The sequence below is a fragment of the Podarcis raffonei genome, chromosome 5 (genome assembly GCF_027172205.1).
Source record: "Podarcis raffonei isolate rPodRaf1 chromosome 5, rPodRaf1.pri, whole genome shotgun sequence".
Lineage (NCBI taxonomy): Eukaryota > Metazoa > Chordata > Lepidosauria > Squamata > Lacertidae > Podarcis > Podarcis raffonei.
Window position 1 is genome coordinate 45,289,299 of NC_070606.1, and position 17,991 is coordinate 45,307,289.

Genomic DNA, 17,991 nt, shown 5'->3' on the forward strand with positions numbered 1-17,991 from the left:
GTAAGTTCAAAAGACCTTTCTAAGAGCAGACAAAAGTTTGAGTATGTATGTATTAGTGCAGTTCCATGGACTGTTGTGCAGACCCCTAGCAGAAAGTCTAGTGCAGCCCCACATTGTGTTAATGGCAGGAGTGGATGAACCTGTTGATTTCAGTTTCTTATTTTTTCCAGTCTTCAGTTCACCTCATTTCTGCATATGTCTGTGAAAATTTGAGTACATTTTGGTGCATTTAACCTAATATACACGTTTGCCAGCAATTTTCCTTAATATAAAGCATTTGTGTGCATTTTTCTCACAAATATATATTTTTGTGCACACTTCTCACTAACATATGCTTTTTACACAGTTGTGTTTTTTTATTGGAGACTTGCACCACAAAAACCACAACGTATAGTGTATATAAACCTTAGTGAACTACAAAAATATTGGGGGAAAGTGTACAAAAAGGAGAACTCTGGATTTGGAGTTGCTTTTCACACAGCACTTTTCTATGAGGTTGCAAAGTGTATTCCAAAATATCCCAGCACACTGCTTAGCAGCAGAGCATACCATGAGAGGTGTCTTGCCATCCTTATCTTTTGCATTCACATCAGCTCCAGCGTCTAGTAAAGTTGTGGCCACATCTGCTTTTCCTGTTATTGCACATAGTCTCATCAGTGGAGTCCACTCCAAGCCTGTGTCTTTAGGATCAATCTGTCAAAGAAAGGATGTTCTTCTGATACTTGAAACATGAATTCAATGAAAATTGACAAGATTTCTGTTCTGTTGAATACTTGCTGAGCTTATTACCTATCTTCAGCATCACTCTTTCCTGCTTGTTCCAGAAATTTATTTCTCATGCTGTGCAGTTCTCGATGCCTGAAGCAGCCTCCTTAGCCCTTTCTATATATCAGCCCAATTCATTCTCCCACTTCAAAGTCTATTCCTTCCATAAAATCATTCCTAGACCACTTGACATTGTCAGGGCCTTCTTCCGCCAGGTAACCAAATTCAGTCTTATTTCACTGGCCTTAATACAGCTTTGCTTTTCAGTTTCATCCTCTCCATTTTATTTTGATTGAACACTTCTTGGCAAGGAGGGTGTCATTACTGTTATCTGCAGAGTGCACAGCATGCTGCTGATAAAAGTGTAGTAATAGCAACAGCAGTGGTAGCATTATTGGTCAAGATAATGCCCATTCATTCCATATTTTTAACTTACAATTTACATTTATTTCCCTGTTACATTTGCAGGTGTTGCACTTATAATTTGTGTGTTTGTGTTTTTCAAATTGACTCTAACATAATATTTGATGTTCATTTTGTATTATAATTCCTAATTTATTAGTTCTTCCAATACACTGGGTGGAATCAAGTATTGTACAAGCAGACTTCCACTCACTTTACTCGACTGCAGTTCCCCAATACCCTAAAATTCTGTCCCAGAAGGTTCCCAACACTCCAGAGCAGATTTTCAGGGCATACAGGAAGCTGCAGGGGGGTAGAGATAGGGAGGTAGAGTCCTATTGTATGAGAAGAAGCCCACCCTGCCCATGAAAAACAGTACTGGATACAATCCAATAATGTATATATTCAATTGAACTTCCTTTTCCTGGTTTTTAAAAATTATTTCAGGGATCATCTTGTTGGTGACTCCGACAACAGGGGAAAGTTTGCCTTTATCTACCAAGAACAAATGGGTCACACGATCAGAATTCACCAAACTTTGGAAAATAGATAGAGTATGTTTGATGTGAGGGCGATCTGGCTGCGACATCTGTCACCCCATTGATTGCCAGGGTTGATTCAGCTGATCTGGCTGTCTAGGCGGGTGTCCCCCTTCCTCCCTCACCGCTCCATGTGCGTCCCTCATGAAGCTGCACGCTCAGTGGAAGAGGACAACCATCCCAGATAGAAGGAGTGTACCGTTCTTCGGTCAAGGGTATACGATAGCTGCGCTCCCCTGCTAGAACCTCTAAACAAGCTCAAGCCCTCCATTCTTCATTGCAGTCCTCTGGGCCTTTCAAATGCCTCTCCTGAGGGCTGGAAAATCCTTAGGAAAGGATGTGGCACAGAGGAATACAGTGGAAATGATAAAAAATAGTATAGAAGCAGCTTGTCAGAATGGATAGCTTTGTGGGGAGCACAGAAGATCACAGTGGGGAGGACAGGATGGGAAAGTCACATTGCACAAGTGTCTTTCACTCAGGCACACACTGGATTCAACCAAAATTTGTACTTTTTTCAATCCTAGAATATATTTATTTGGTCATTTGAATCTATTCCACCAAGTATCCTCTTACGTAAACAAGATTAGTTTCAAATACAATAACCAATGACTATTAAAGTTGCGGTATATACAAGCTTTTTAAAGCAGGTAATGCAATTTCTTCATAACCTTGAAATTATGGCAACAACTGGTGCAGCATTCCATAATGATTAACAGCACACCTATATACAGTGGCATGTACACATCTGATAAACTGCTTCAAAGTATACAGATGAACACCATACCTGACAACCATCCTTGACCATCCACTCAATAACATCGACATGTCCTCCGTCAGCAGCCCAGTGCATAGCTGTACATCCCCCAAGATCTCTGGATAACCAAGAAGCTCCCTGGGATCTGAGATACTTAGCAATGTCCAGGTGACCAGCATAACAAGCTATCATTAAACTAAGAAACAAAAAACACTACTTATTAAAGTAACATAAAACATTGTTATTTTGCAGTTTATAGAACTGAAAATTAAGTACTGTTTAAGTGAGCCACACCTTAGTCTAAACACTCTTCTAAGTTGGTTAATTTTCTGTTAAACACCATTTTATGACTGTATATTGCTATGTTATATGACCACTGATATAATCACTATTATATTACTAGTAAAATTGAAGCCTACATAAAGTATATGTAAACAAGCTATTAGAAGAACTTGTTCACAGTGCTAAAAGGAAATGGTAGTACAATACCAAAACACAATATCCAATTGTCCAGATGGACAAAATGGACTGATAATTGTAAAAGAAGCCTTTATATATATAAAATAAGGGCTTTTGTGAAATGTATAACTGGGGTTAGCAAAAATAGCCAAAGAAAAAACCAAAAGAACATTTTCCTGGTAACTGCTAACATCTGCAGTTCAGTGTGTATCACTGAGGATTCTGTTGAATCTTTTGAGACATTACTTCATTTTAATATTTCCATAGAGAACAAAATCCTAGACATCAACTGAAGACACAACATATTGACTTCAGTGTAAGATTTACGATTTCCCAACCACAGAACATCAGCCAACATTACCAGGGACATCTAGTACCACTTATGAAACACCTTTAAAAGCAGGCCTTTCAGATTAACTTAAGATATCATCGGGAAGAAAACTTGCATGATTTTGTGTAGATATCTAAGTAATACTAGAAATTAACCGGCTCATAGACCAAGTTTTTAAAAAATTGTATTGTTATTCTATGGGCTATTGTATCTTATTTCTTGCTGCTGCTCATATGCTGACACCTAACTGCTGTAATTCTGTATTTTCCTCTGATTTGTCTAGACTCCTTTTTGGAGGCTTTGGACAAATTTACTTTTAGAAAATCACCATACTTTTGTGTTCAGGAAGATTCTTTTATATATACTGCTGATACTTTCAACATGGTACTCTCAACATAGTACAATCCACACCAAATGCCAGAACCAGAAACTGCCCGAATAGTTTATAGACTGCCAAAACAGATATGAAAGACAAAGTGCTGGCAAATGAAAAGTTAGTAATTAGTAGGTGATATGTCAACTGATCAGCAGCGAGTTGAGGCTAGAGGTGGTCCAGGAAAGGCTCTGATAAGGACGTGTCTTGAGGAGATAGTAAAATAACTTTATTTATCAAATAATTCTGTCAGAAATTATTTTTAAAAAAACAGAGTGGAACACCTTGTTGTTTATTAAACACTTGGGGAAACCTAACAGACACTATTATTGATTTGGGCCATAAAATGAGTAACTAGCCCTGGTTGGACATTCTGCCTGGATAGGGTGTATGCCAACCATACTCCCTATAACCCCATCCCTGCTTGCTGAGTCCCTGACCTTCTCAGGCTGAAAGCAGAAGGTCTAAAGGGGGCTTCTACCTGCATTTGTTTGAAGGAGAGAAAAAGGAAGTCCCATTGAGCAGAAGTTCATTCTGCTGGCTGATGAACACGGTTCACTTGCTAATTTGACTGGTTGTCCAAAATTATATTTATCTATTGGCTTACTTTACTACTTTAAAGTCCTTCCTGGTCAGTAAGAGTGTTGCGTGCACTAAACAGACTGAATATTTGGGAAAGAGCACAATGGCCCTTTGCATACAAAAGTGGTATTTAAGGAAACAAACAACTAAAACAAATTTTAACAAGCTTCATAGAATGGCAAAAGTACAATCCACTAAATAATGGAAATGCAAATATATCTCATGCTATATATATATAGCCCGGCTTCGGCTGGGGAGGGCGGGATATAAATAAATTTTATTATTATTATTATTATTATTATTATTATTATTATTATTATTATTAAAAAATATATGCAGTTTTTACCATGTCATACACTGTTATAACCAATTTAATAATTTATTTTCATAGTTATTTCATAAACTTATATATACTGTTTGATTGTAAAAAACAAACAAACCAACCAAGAAACAGAACCCAAATCAGAGTAGTGTCAGTAGAGGCTGTCACAACCATCACTCCCATTATAAATGGGCTGCAATCTGCAACACTTGAGAAGAGAGAAACTTGCTTCTCATTTCAGTTATCAGTCTCAGCCTAGTCCGTGTGTGCCTCTGAATGCATACCTTTACTTTCTGCCATTTAAATTAATGGCTATCATTCATTCCAAGGAAAACTGAAGTGCCACACATGGGTCAAAATTGAGGGTTTATGAGCTCTAAAACCAATCCCTCCCCACAAAATAATAATTTTAATCTGCTTTTTTTTGTTGCTGTTCACAAATGTTGCACCCATGCTGTTCCACATTTTACTGCTCCTCCATCCATGTCATGTTGTGTTTCCCATCACCATCAAGGACCATGTAGTAGAGAAATGATGTCAAGCTCTGATGTTAGGCTAAGCCTGGCATCCCCAACCTGCAGCCCTCCAGATGTTTTGGCCTACATTTCCCATGATCCCTAGCTAACAGGACCAGCGGTCACGGATGATGGGAATTGTAGTCCAAAACATCTAGAGGGCCGAAGGTTAGTGATGCCTGGGCTAAGCTATGTATGTACTGCTGCCATTGCCTACAGGTGGTGGGAGAATGGCAGCATTGTGTTGCCCAGGCCTCAAAGTATCAACAACAGCCGGGGAACAAAAGCTGCAAAATTAAGAGTTCCGTTTCAGATCAGCATCAGTTAAGGCATTATTACTGATGCAGACAGTATCCCGGTGAAATTTTCTCCCCCATGGACACAGGTTTACATGAAATATACTTTTTAAGTCCACAATATCAACATCCGCCATGTTATCTGATGAGGCAATGTACTGCATTTATTACCTGTCTTTCCCACTGGCATTCTTCCGGTTCACATCTGCTCCATTTTCTACCAAAATCTGTGCAAGTCTAGATAGAAAACATTTGCATTATATTATTTTTCAGCAACTAGCAGCTTGCCAGGACATATAAAGAATATTCAGTTAGGGTGCCAATTTTGATGGCTGCTATAGTAAGAAATTGTTATGTGGCATACTGACCACTGTCTTCAAACCGTGTGCAAATTCATATACCACACTGAAATTATTTATCAACTAACAGCTTGACTTGTAAGTCAATACAACTATAAACAATAGCAACTGCTGCAGCAAGTTATCCCAGTCTAGAATATAAAGTTGATGTGATCCATTGACTAGAGTACTGTACAAAATTCTGATTTCAAGCCAAACCTCTCAGTCTACAAAACAAAGAATCACTGCACTGTGGTGTACTCTGAACACTAAATAAATTATCAGTTTCAGGCCTGTAGCTATAAAATAGTATTTAAGGAATGAATGGGGGGGTCCCCAAAATTAATACATCTGAAAGGAGAGGTGGTCACCTTCTGCAGTTTTGAAGGCTACTGTTCTGTCAGTGATTCCAATACCCCATAATAAAATTGTTGCTGTCTAGTCAAACATTCACAGTTATGAATCATATATGCCCAGACATAGCAGTACATATAATATGTATAAATACATATAATGCATACAATATGAAAGAGAGCGAGAGGAATTTGAAGTGGGGAATCTTGTTACTTATTTTTTTTGCTGGGGGAGGGATTAGGTAGTCAGTGGAGGGCCAGATAAAATTGGTTTGCGATTAGATATTACAATGGGTCATCAATCAGCTGTCCCTGAATTTCAAGCAGATAATGGCAACTTCATATCACACACACCCCAAACCACAAAACTAATGAGAACTATAACTGAATATTCTGATCTGTACAGAGTCTCATACAAGAAAGGTAAAAGAAATATTACAATACTACCTAGTATATCCTTTTTGTGAAGCAACCATCAACGCTGTAAATCCTAGTTTATTGAGTGTATCTACCACCACTTGCCTTTTCAAAAAAGAAAAAAGTAGACTCGTTATCATTTCAAACATTTCCATCACTACAGTTCTTCTCCAATGTTTCTCAACGTACGTAGGTGCATATTCTGCCTATTCATCAGTGGTAAGGATCCATTAAAGTTGCCACCACTGTGTCCCAATGGAGGAGGTGGGGGCACAGTGTTCTTACTTATAGGAACTGCAAGATGGCAGGAAGCTATGAACCTACTAGGTCAGCACCCTGCAGTTATGACCTGCTGACAAGCAAGTAGACTGGGCCACTTACATCATGACCCACAATTTACACCATGCACTAGCCAGTCAGCAGCTGCACAATGCTCACATAGTAATCTTCATGTTTTTGCTGCTCACCTTGCAGTGACCAACAACAAGAGCACCGAGTCTGCCTTGATTAGTGCTCCTCATCATACGTCATGGATCATCACTGCCTTTCATAACTTAAAAGAATTATATGGCCTAGATCCAAGAAGCACAGTATGTTTTTTCCCCATGAAAGGGTACTTTTATGCTTCCATTTCTGATATCAACCTCTAAATTCTCTGAAAAATCATTCCCATGGATTGAAGACCTTTTGCAGTGGCATTTTCTGATAGAGTAGAAGAGTTTGGATTTGATATTCCGCTTTATCACTACCCGAAGGAGTCTCAAAGCGGCTAACATTCTCCTTTCCCTTCCTCCCCCACAACAAACACTCTGTGAGGTGAGTGAGGCTGAGAGACTTCAAAGAAGTGTGACTTGCCCAAGGTCACCCAGCAGCTGCATGTGGAGGAGCGGAGACACGAACCCAGTTCACCAGATTACGAGACTACCTCTCTTAACCACTACACCACACTGGCTCTCACTAGTGCTGTCACTAGGAAAGGGAATTGTCAGTTATATAGAATGCCTGCCTTCTACTTACACACAGGGGTCAATGTTATCATATGTGTCTGTGTGTGTGTGCATGCGTGCCTATATATATATATATATATATATATATATATATATATACACACACACACACACACACACACACACAATGTGCGCACACACACACATATACATATACATATTAGCACCCATTTCTGTAACAGCATAATTTGCAATTAGAAATCTATCACGTTGAGCTTAACATATAAGCTTAACTTTAATATTTAGGAGACAGGAAAAATGACACCTTAAGTCAGAGAACAATTTGTCATGCAACTGTCATTATCTTTCACTCATTATTACATAGATATGAAGATTTTAAAAGGTGAATCATTTCTCACCTTCCTTTAAGAATAGTAAGGACTTGATCTACATCATTTCTGCTAACAGCACGATGGAGATGGTCTCCACTCATTGGTTCACCTGAAGAAAGCAATGCATGAAAGCAGGATGGATAAAAAACTGTTTTGCTGGTACTCTGTCAGCTATTAAAATGCTGTCAAATAACTAGGTTTCACATTTTTCAGAACAGCATCTGGACACCTCCCAGGTTCCTAAATTAAACAATAGACCTTTTATCACTGTTTAGCAGAAAGATGAAATGTTTCAAAGGTGACTTTGAAATCTGGTTTTTTTTATAAAAAAAACACACAAAAAACCAGACGATTGTTTATTTATTTTTAAAACCTGGACACCATCTCTCAAATAAACACTCATGAATAATGACAACATCTAAAATATTGTGCACACTGTTGAGTCTCTGCATTGCAAAAAAAAAGGGGGGAGAGTAGCAAAAGGTGTTAGTGAGGAAATCCCTGCTTCAAATCTCACCTCAATCACAAACTTCTGAGGTAGCTTTAGGGCTTAGGCAACCTATTAGTTCTAATGCGTTCCCCACCATTTGCAATATGGAGTGGATAATAATATTGGGGTTGTTGTATGAATAATGCATTTGAACAAAATAGGTGTATGCTTTTATTTCAATTTATGTTTATAGCCCTTTATTATGTCTTTGAGGAGATCTTTTCTATTAAGGACATGCTGCTCCCATAGTTTACCTGTATGACAGTTCTCAAAAACAATTCTTTGGGTGTGTAGGAGCAAATAATTAAAAGAACCAAAAGCTAAGAGAAACAATTTAAAATGTACAATCATTCTTTCTTTGAAGTTATATTAAAAAATATATGAAGTACATAAAACTTTCAGACAAGAAGCTTAAGGTTGACATAGCTACTCATTAAAATTGTGTCCACACAATAAATGTGATTACTGGATAAACAAAAGGAATCTGGATAGGTGAAGGTCATGCTTTTGTCTTCTGAAATAAATCCTTCAAAAAATGGTACTGGGTTGCAGATGAACAGAGCAATGTATTCTAATGTGGCTATAAGAATTTTATTTATGGAACTGAAGGCTCTATTGAAAACTGAATAAATGATGAACTCATTGGTGAAGACATTCTCCAATTAACAGGCAGCAGCTGTTTGTCTTTCTATTTTAGGGACCAATTGATTAAAATTGCACGCCTCATTTAAACAGGACTTTCTTGTATTTTACCTGAGGAAAAAAAGAAGCAGCATCACACCCTTTTTCAAAGTACTTGCATTCTGATTTATGAAGGCTTTTTCCAGCTGAATGCAAATGCTAAACCAAAAGAGACATTTTGTTTTAATGTGCATATTCCTAACATGCACATTAAAACAACGAAGCTATGAAATATGAATATGAATGGATTTGAATATTTACATATAATAAAGCTGTGCATTGTATAGGAAAATCCTGGTTTTACAATTCAGATTTTTATCCAAATCCATTATGCTATTTGGAAAGCAAACATTATGTGAAGTGCAATATTAAAATGAACTATGAACATGCCAAACACATAACATATTTCTAGATAATGACGGGCAGAATTCTTTCCAATGCTTTCTTTTCCTGAGGAAAATTTTCCATTTCATAAACGCATTAGTAACAACAAATGGATGCCAATTGCTGATACAATATTTGGCAAGCTTTGTACATTCAAAGTGTTTTGCTTTGTTAACTGAATGTAAATAAAATAAGCATGCTCAATTAGATCACTCTCTAGGTATCAGAATTTTTTCCAATGCAAACTGAAATGTTTACCCTAATTTTCATAGGATTATTTCCCAGATCCCCCCCCCCCCGAAAACTCACACTGCTTTCAGAACAAGGTTTCAATTCAGGAATGGCGGCCTTTGGACATATGTGAGCATGTTATATTAAGATGCTAAAGTCTAATGGCTTCTGGTGGTTACACAGGAAGCAATGGCAAAGGGATTCAGCCATACTTTCACTAAAATGTTCTAGGATAGCTCACCATGGGCTAGCGCACAATGGGAAATTGGTGAATCAGTTGCAAGCTCTTGGCTTTGAACCTATTTGATACAATACAGAAGTCTATTGATTTCAACAGGATAATTTACTCCCAACTCAGGGAGTGTGGAGAGGTGCATGGATTTCTTGGGGACTGGAATATACAACACTCCATTCTTAACTCCCAGGACAAGCAGTTCTGCTGCCAAGAAGCACGCTTCTTACTAGATATGTATCTTCAAAAGGACACAAAGTGGTACATGTTGTTCCTAATGGCTGGATTTTAGCTAGCCACCCAGATGTAGTGATTCATTGTGGGATCACCACAGAGAATATTTTTGCAGATTGAATTCCTAAATAATCAATACTGTCTGGATGCCTAGTTCAGTTCATTAAAGAGCATGGAGACTTTATGAAACCGATGAGGTTTCTTGTCCTGTTTTCTAATTTGGGCAGCCAAGGACTGAATAGCGAGAAGACAACATCAAAAAAGCAAGCAAACATTTTAAGATAAGGGTTTTTCCCCACTTTAGATAACAGTGAGAAATAGCAAATGCAAAAGGTCTAAAATTTATCCCAAATAAGATACTGCATAAAAATGCTTAATTGAGAGCAGTGCTGCATGTTAAATTTACTTAATAAACTTCTGCTTTCCATTTAATAGCTATTTGCATTGGGTAGAAATCAAATTTATATTGTGCATACTTAGAATTAACAATGAATTGCCAACTTACTTGTTGTGGTTACACAAACAGGTGTACTGTAAGCGGACTCCCCTGAAGGATCTGTCACTTTAAGTCGAAATCTGTAGGTTGTTCTAGGTTCAAGACCTTCTACCACATGCTGTTGAGCATATCCCCTAAAACACAGTAATGTTATTTCCCCCCAGAAAATATTTTTTAAATCATTTTCAAATGTTTTGTTTATACAAGACTAACTCTAAAAAAAAAATACAAATAGTACTAAAAACTGACTACCAAACACCTGTTACTGTGAATGTATGAAGGTCACTGGGGAAAAAACCCATCCGCATAGATGGGAAATATGTGCCAAAATTGTTCTTTTTAAATACACATTATTGTTGTGTCACTGTGAATCCATCTGCAAATTCATTTGCCCTAACTGCACATACAAATCCAAAGTTTTCTCAAGCCTACGTGAATACCTAAACTGTACATACTTTAAAACCCCAAAGGAAAGAAAGGGTGATAGCCAATATCTGTCATACTCAGAGTAGACTCTGTGAAATCTACCATTTCAATTGGTCTACTCTGAGTATGACTTATGCTGGATATCACCCAAGGACTTCAGGTCTTCAAAAACAAGAACTAGAACATCTACATAAATGTCATCAAATATATACTTCCCAGCACATTTTTCAAGGGCAAAAGTTCAGGTTTGAATATTTTAATTTAATGTCTTCATATAATATTTGGAATACCAAAAAATGTCTATCAGAATTACCATTACTTTGCCATGTGCTACTGCTTTAACTAAAAAGCAAAAATCCTTCTAAGCTGTCTGACATTGTAAAGAGATTGTTTCCTAGAACGCTCAGAATGCTTTAAATTTTAAAGTACTGTTTATAATATAAGATATGTAGCTTGACATATGATGAAATAGGTAGTATTCAAACAGTCTAATTCTGCCACCTAGTGACAAACTCTACATAGAAATTTTCTGATGACAACAGAACGTATGATGTCTCAGAGCAAACATCAGAGCAGTCAGGGGACCACTGGTAGCTTATGTAGCACTGCAGTCAATTTATTTATTTTACTTTTACAACACATAAACCACCTCTCCAAATGCTCAATGTAACTGATAATAAAACTCCCCCCCCCCCGAAAATCAAGAGGAAGATCAATTTTATCGTTTAATGTACTGACTTTTTCAACAATTAAGAAAACTTTTTACAAATTAAATCATAAAGTTAGAAGAAAAGAAACAAGAGTAAAATAGTGAAGGAGTTATGCTTTAGCCACAAAAAGCAACAAGAGAACTACTGGATGAAGAAGGGTCATGTGGTCCACACTCGGGATCCAACAGCAACAAGTCAGACCCATCAATGATTTGATTCCATGATTATAGAACCTTCCCCTTTCAAGTCATTTGAGTGGTACTTGCTCCACTGAGATGTACAGATTTAGGGGAAGAGTCTGCAATGCATAAAAGTATTGATATACTCTTGTTATACCTACAACCATAAAGACCATTTTCAGAACCACTGATTTATGTTAAGTATGTCAGCTTTGTTATCCAAGCTTTCAAATTATTTCGGGGGGGGGGGGGAGCACAACTTCACTTACGTATAAATTAGACCATATTTATGCAACTTTGTGTCCTCTTCTTCAACTGAAAATTTTAACCATTGTTCCTGAGGACCTTTTCGTTGTTCTTCCAAGTCCCAACTAAGGTGAATATTGTGGTGGCTCACATGGCGTACAACTACAACTGGAGGGCGTGGTTTTGAGATGGAATGTCTTCCTACAAATGAATTACATCATTTCACATGTCTGATACTTATCTTGATTCAAACAGGAATATGGCTAGGACTGCATAAACACTGTAGGGCAGTGTCCCCCAACCTTGGGCCTCCAGCTGTTTTTGGACTACAATTCCCATCATCCTTGACCACTGGTCTTGCTAGCGAGGGATGATGGGAGTTGTAGTCCAAAAACAGCTGGAGGCCCAAGGTTGGGGAACACTGCTGTAGGGCAATCACTGTGTTATTTGTTCTTTTGTACCTTCCCCCACTTTGCAGCAATACAATAAACAGAACTGTAAAACAATTTTGCATTGTATCTATGGACTTCAGCTGCTGTGACAAAAGTTTGCACACCCTAAGCATTTACTTGTTTTTGTGGAATATTTATATCTTTCCTTTTGATCACAAAATATCCACAAGATAGTTGAGAATAAGTAAGCGATAACCTCCAAGAAATAAAATTATAACAGGTAACAGTAAGTCCACATAGCAAATACAAAACAGCAGCAACATACAACTAAATTTTTAAATAACTTTCTCATAAATGGCTTTTAAAGAGGATAGTTTTAACTTGGAATCTGTATGCTATCAAAAAAGCAGCAAGGTGCATCTCCCCAGGGAGGGAATTCTAAAGTCTCAGCACCACTACCAAGAAGGCCCCATCCTGCATAACCACGCTTTGGTCACACACAAGGAACAATATTTTCTCTTCAGAAAATACTATTTGTATCTGCAGTTTCACATCTTTTAAACAAGTGTATTAGTTAAGTGACCAATCAAACACGTCTTACATTTTATAAATGCAAGTACAGTGGTACCTCGCAAGACGAATGCCTCGGAAGACGAAAAACTCACAAGACGAAAGAGTTTTTCATTTTTTGAGTTGCTTCGCAAGACGATTTTCCCTATGGGCTTGCTTCGCAAGACGAAAATGTCTTGCGAGTTTGTTTCCTTTTTTCTTAAAACCGCTTGAAGCAGTGCAGTTGCGACCGACCGTGCTTCGCAAGACGAAAAACCGCGCAAGACGAAAAGACTCGCGGAACGAATTAATTTCGTCTTGCGAGGCACCACTGTAATCTAGAGAAAAATTGGAAAAATACACAGAAGATTAGCGTGGCCCCAGCACAAGGATGACAAACAAATTTCATAAAGCGTTCCATATTTCTGTCAGCCTGTCCTTAGTGACCATTTTAGCAATTACGGTATAGTGGAAATATTACTTTCTCAGTGCTTAAAATTATGTTCCTTTAAAAAAGAAAAAATAATTAGTCAATAGACGTAATGTAAACCCTTAGACTTGGGGGTAGTTTGTCACTAAACTCTACAATTCTATGATTCTATGATTCTACCATTTTCTCAAACAACTGATGCTAACTTGAAGCAATACATCAGCCTCTCAATTTAACATTCAATACAGGAAAAGATGCATACTGTAAAGATAGTTGATGATTACAGAAGGATTATTTTGACATGCAAAATGTTGTATACTAGGGTGTCCAAGTTTAAACTATCATATGCAATGATGGGTGAAAATCCCTTGAAATCAATAACCCTATGCACACAAACCTCCATCTTCTTTTATTTTTGAGAAAACTAGAAACTTGCCAGTTCCCCTCACCCTTCACTCCAAATATGCTTACAGTACTTTTGAGAAGGAATAGGAGACAGCCAGTGACAGGGAGAGAAATCTAGAAACAGGAAAACCCTTGCCAGCCTGGAAATAACACTCCACAGCATGCTTGGGAACATCATATGCTTTTGGGGAGCATGGGAATTTAGAACTCCAGAGCAGCCAAGGAAACTAAGATCCCATGTTCCCCAGCAGGAAATAATAAGCTGGGGAACTTGTTATTTACTCTCCCCAAAATTCAGTGAAGGAAGCAAAAGAACTTACAAATTCCAATGCCTTGGGCAAAAAAATACAATCCTGAGCGTCAGAATGACCAGTACTGTCTCTAGTGAGCCCTCCCTACCAACAGTTACTCCCCTTTCCAAAAATAGCCTTTTTGCTTTGAAAGTGGATTAAAATACTGGCGAAGGGAGCCAGCAGGTAGCAAGGATGAATTTCATTACCAGCTGATCCTTGAAAGGCCTGGGTCTGGTTTGTAATGGGTTTTGGCTTTCCAAACGAGGCGAGTTCATATTCCAAATTCACACCATCACTAATCCTATGCTCTGTGCACTTTCCTTTTCTCATAAAGGTATTAAGACACACTACACTGTGTTCCATTAAGTTCAGGATAAGGTATATATTGGAATAATTCAGGTAATTCATTCTAAGATAGCTAAGATTACCTACAATATTATATTACATTTCACTTAATGAAAAGTTATAGGAGTATATGAGTTCTATTTCCAATAAACCAAGTGCTGATCATTCTGCTTGACACATTTAACAGACAGAGGCCCCATGACTTTAACAGCTTTGTAGCAGGCAAACATTCAGTTCACAGCAGCTTGTCCTGCCATAGACATTCCAAAGATGACAAAAGCATCTCCAGATGAATTTGTGCCAGTCATACTTGTTCTCCAACAAGACCCTTTGTTGGAGAAAATATCAAAACCTATATTCTTCTTGTTTTGGTTAAATGTGGAAATAATTGCTTTATTATATTGTTAGTTTATTAATTGTCTGAAAAGATTATGCCAAAATGCAAAATATTTGCATAAAATCTATCATTATGTTGCCCAAAAGAGCAGCTGGACTATTTAAAAACACACAAAATATTTGAAACCAGATTAACAGTGGCTTGACCTTCAGCTCAACCAGAAACAGCTTGTTTAATATTCATTTCATTGCTATGACCAACATGGAGCTTTATGACATCATAGACAGGAAACAGAAACATTGTGAGTTATGAGGTTGTCCTACTGATTGTCTTGCATTTGGAAAGTTAAATTCAGTGTCAATACACTAACTAAAACTATGACTTTAAAACATAAAGAACAACCTCATCAGGAAATCATAAGCTTTTGTCCTAATTATTTTTGCAGTGAAAGCTGCTACATAATTTTCATACAGTACAGATATTCATATAGCTCAGTGGCATATCCTTAAAATGACAAGAAAGAAAAAAGACAGCGATGGCATAGCTCACTCCACTATCCTTTTATAGTGAAGAGGGAAAGATCAGGTTCATCTATCTAATTACCGATACTGCCTCTATCACCCAGACAAAGTTCCAAATTGGTCAACCTTATAATCTCTTGCTACAAAGTCAATTTGGGAGTTTAAATTCTCTGGAGACATCTGAAACTCATGAATAATGAAAAATTAAATAGAATTGATTACATTTTTAAAAATCTGCTTAATTATTGAAACCAATTACTTAAGCAGAATCACTTTGATCGAAAGTCTTCGTTCTCTATACAACAGTTGCTTTGGGGGAAAGAAAAATGATAAGGCAAAAACACATGGAATGTCAAAAGTAACAAAACAGCAAGCGTACATCTTCTACATAGCAGCTTCTACAGGTGACTTAGATCAGCCCTTGGGAGCCTCGGGCCTAAGAACCAAATGTGGCCCTCCAGGCATCTCTATCCAGCCCTTGTAACTCTTCGCCAGGCCCCATCCCTCACCAACCCTGCTCCACCCACTCCTGACGGGAATGTGTCCTTGATTCCAGTTGGCCTGGGTGGAAATATGTGCATGTCTGGTAACCTCTGACATTTGTGAGGCAAGAGTCAGATCCACTGTTCTGCACAATTCTGCCTCTGGACTGCCCATTGTTGGCATGTGGCTCTCAGAAGGTTCCTCCTGAGGAAAGCTCAGGCTGAAAAATATTTCCCATCCCTACCTTAGATGTGTTCTGTCCCTTCCACTTTCCAATAAAGATCAAATCAGAGAAGGATTTAGGGGAGCGTAACCAGTTCGGCCATACTGGCTGCAGAGCCTTGGGAGTGCCACAACTATGATGTAGACTGGAAGGAGAGGTACAGGGGGGCACTGAATTTTGGCATCACAGAGGGCACTGCTCAGGGCTGCCAACCTGAGTAAAATATTGGGGGGGGGGGCAAAGTAAGCCCTGCCCCACATAATCAATCACAAGACACGGCATACCCCCCCCCATTTGAATGGCAATGCCCATTAACTCTGGGGGGCCCGGCTCCCCCTCAAATATTTTACGGGGGGGGCTGAAGGGACCTCGGCACCTTGGAACTAGAAATGATTAATAGGACCCACAAATGGGAGGAGGAAAGTCCAGGAGATTCTTTGGAATCTTGCCTTTACATTGTATGTTGGATATGTGATTGTAAAACTTTAATCTGAAAACCAAATTAATTAATTAATTATTTTTTAAAAAGACTATTTTTGCTTTAAAAAAACAAAGCAGAAAAACTCTTTTCTGGATGGCAAGGAGGTGGGGTGGATACTCATAGGAAGTGGATGACTTTCAGTAGTATGCAAAACTGTTCAGTTCAGGTGGCAACAGCAGCACTTTATGGAACTGTTCAGTAAGAGTGCTGAGTAGCTGACAAGATAATTTATACAACTCTATCATATGCACACACACTTTAAAAAGAAAAACTGGCAGGGACAGTCTGGCTCCTGTCACTATCCTTTTCTAGCAGGAAGTCAATTAGGAATTGTTATAGAAGCCATAATTAGGATGCTTAAATGTATTTATATATGCCAGATTCTGCTTAGTTTTCCTTGTTTGGTTCCTCCTTTTCCACTAATTTGGAGCTACTTCACATAATAGGAAAAAATATGTGTTAGCAACATGTTTAGCAGTGCCTTCTCTATTGTCCTTTATTTCCCATTTGAAGACAACCTGCTAAGTGGAGACTTAGCATCTGTATTGGATTCAAATTAATTTAATATAAGTGGTGTTATTCTGATTTATATGTATGCTTTTATATATGCAAATGATATTGCTGTTTTTATATATGCCATTGTTCTATTACATTGTAAATTACTCTGGGATGTCTCATAGGATGGAATTCATGAATGAGATAATGATGATAATGATTCCTATGTGTCCCATGGCATGGTCAATAACATTAACATAAACACACACAGAGAGAGAGAGAGAGAGAGAGAGAGAGAGAGAGAGGAGGGAGTATATAAATACCTTAAGTAGCAGCTTTAAAAAAATACATAATATTTGAAGAGGAGATTAGTGAAGGGGCAGATACCGTATTTTTCGCTCTATAAGACGCACCTAGTTTTGGGAGGAGGAAAACAAGAAAAAAAATATTCCAAATCTCAGAAGCCAGAACAGCAAGAGGGATCGCTGCTCAGTGAAAGCAGCGATCCCTCTTGCTGTTCTGACTTCTGGGATAGCTGCACAGCCTGCATTTGCTCCATAAGACGCACAAACATTTCCCCTTACTTTTTAGGAGGGAAAAAGTGAGTCTTATAGAGCAAAAAATACGGTAAGTGATGAATGTAACAGCCTGTTTAGACTACTGCAATGCAGTATACAAGGAGCTTCCATTGAAAGCAGTCCAGAAATTGAAGATGTTTCAAAATAGAGCCCCAAGATTACTAATTGATACTAGATGTTTTACCAGTTGTATTGGCTCCCAGTCTATTTCCAGGAGCAATTTAAATTGTGGGTTTTAACCTCCTAAGTGGCTTAAGATCACCACCTTCTGCCTGCTTAAACCTTAAGATCTTATATTAAGACCCTGACCAGGGTGCACACGGTAACTGAAGGAAGGCATATGGTTACAATGAAGGTATTTC

The 17,991-nt window shown here is 38.0% G+C and overlaps 1 protein-coding gene and 1 non-coding gene across 6 annotated transcripts in view; one reads left to right on the forward strand and one right to left on the reverse strand.

Moving 5' to 3' along the window:
* The window catches only part of FANK1 (fibronectin type III and ankyrin repeat domains 1), a 35,254-nt gene that overhangs the window by 8,959 nt on the left and 8,304 nt on the right, over positions 1–17,991 (reverse strand). For 3 of the 5 annotated variants that reach the window (XM_053388922.1, XM_053388923.1, XM_053388921.1), the window contains exons 2-8: positions 12,121–12,298; positions 10,546–10,670; positions 7,816–7,897; positions 6,480–6,554; positions 5,513–5,578; positions 2,494–2,659; positions 550–693 (exon numbers count right to left, since the gene is read on the reverse strand). In XM_053388922.1, coding sequence (XP_053244897.1) covers positions 550–693; positions 2,494–2,659; positions 5,513–5,578; positions 6,480–6,554; positions 7,816–7,897; positions 10,546–10,670; positions 12,121–12,298 — 836 coding nt within the window. The remainder of the gene's footprint in view (positions 1–549; positions 694–2,493; positions 2,660–5,512; positions 5,579–6,479; positions 6,555–7,815; positions 7,898–10,545; positions 10,671–12,120; positions 12,299–17,991) is intronic. The other 2 variants (XM_053388925.1, XM_053388924.1) reach the window with 2 other exon arrangements.
* LOC128414967 (U6 spliceosomal RNA) lies at positions 13,356–13,465 on the forward strand. Its single transcript, XR_008330776.1, has one exon. It is a non-coding gene; the product is annotated as a U6 spliceosomal RNA (small nuclear RNA).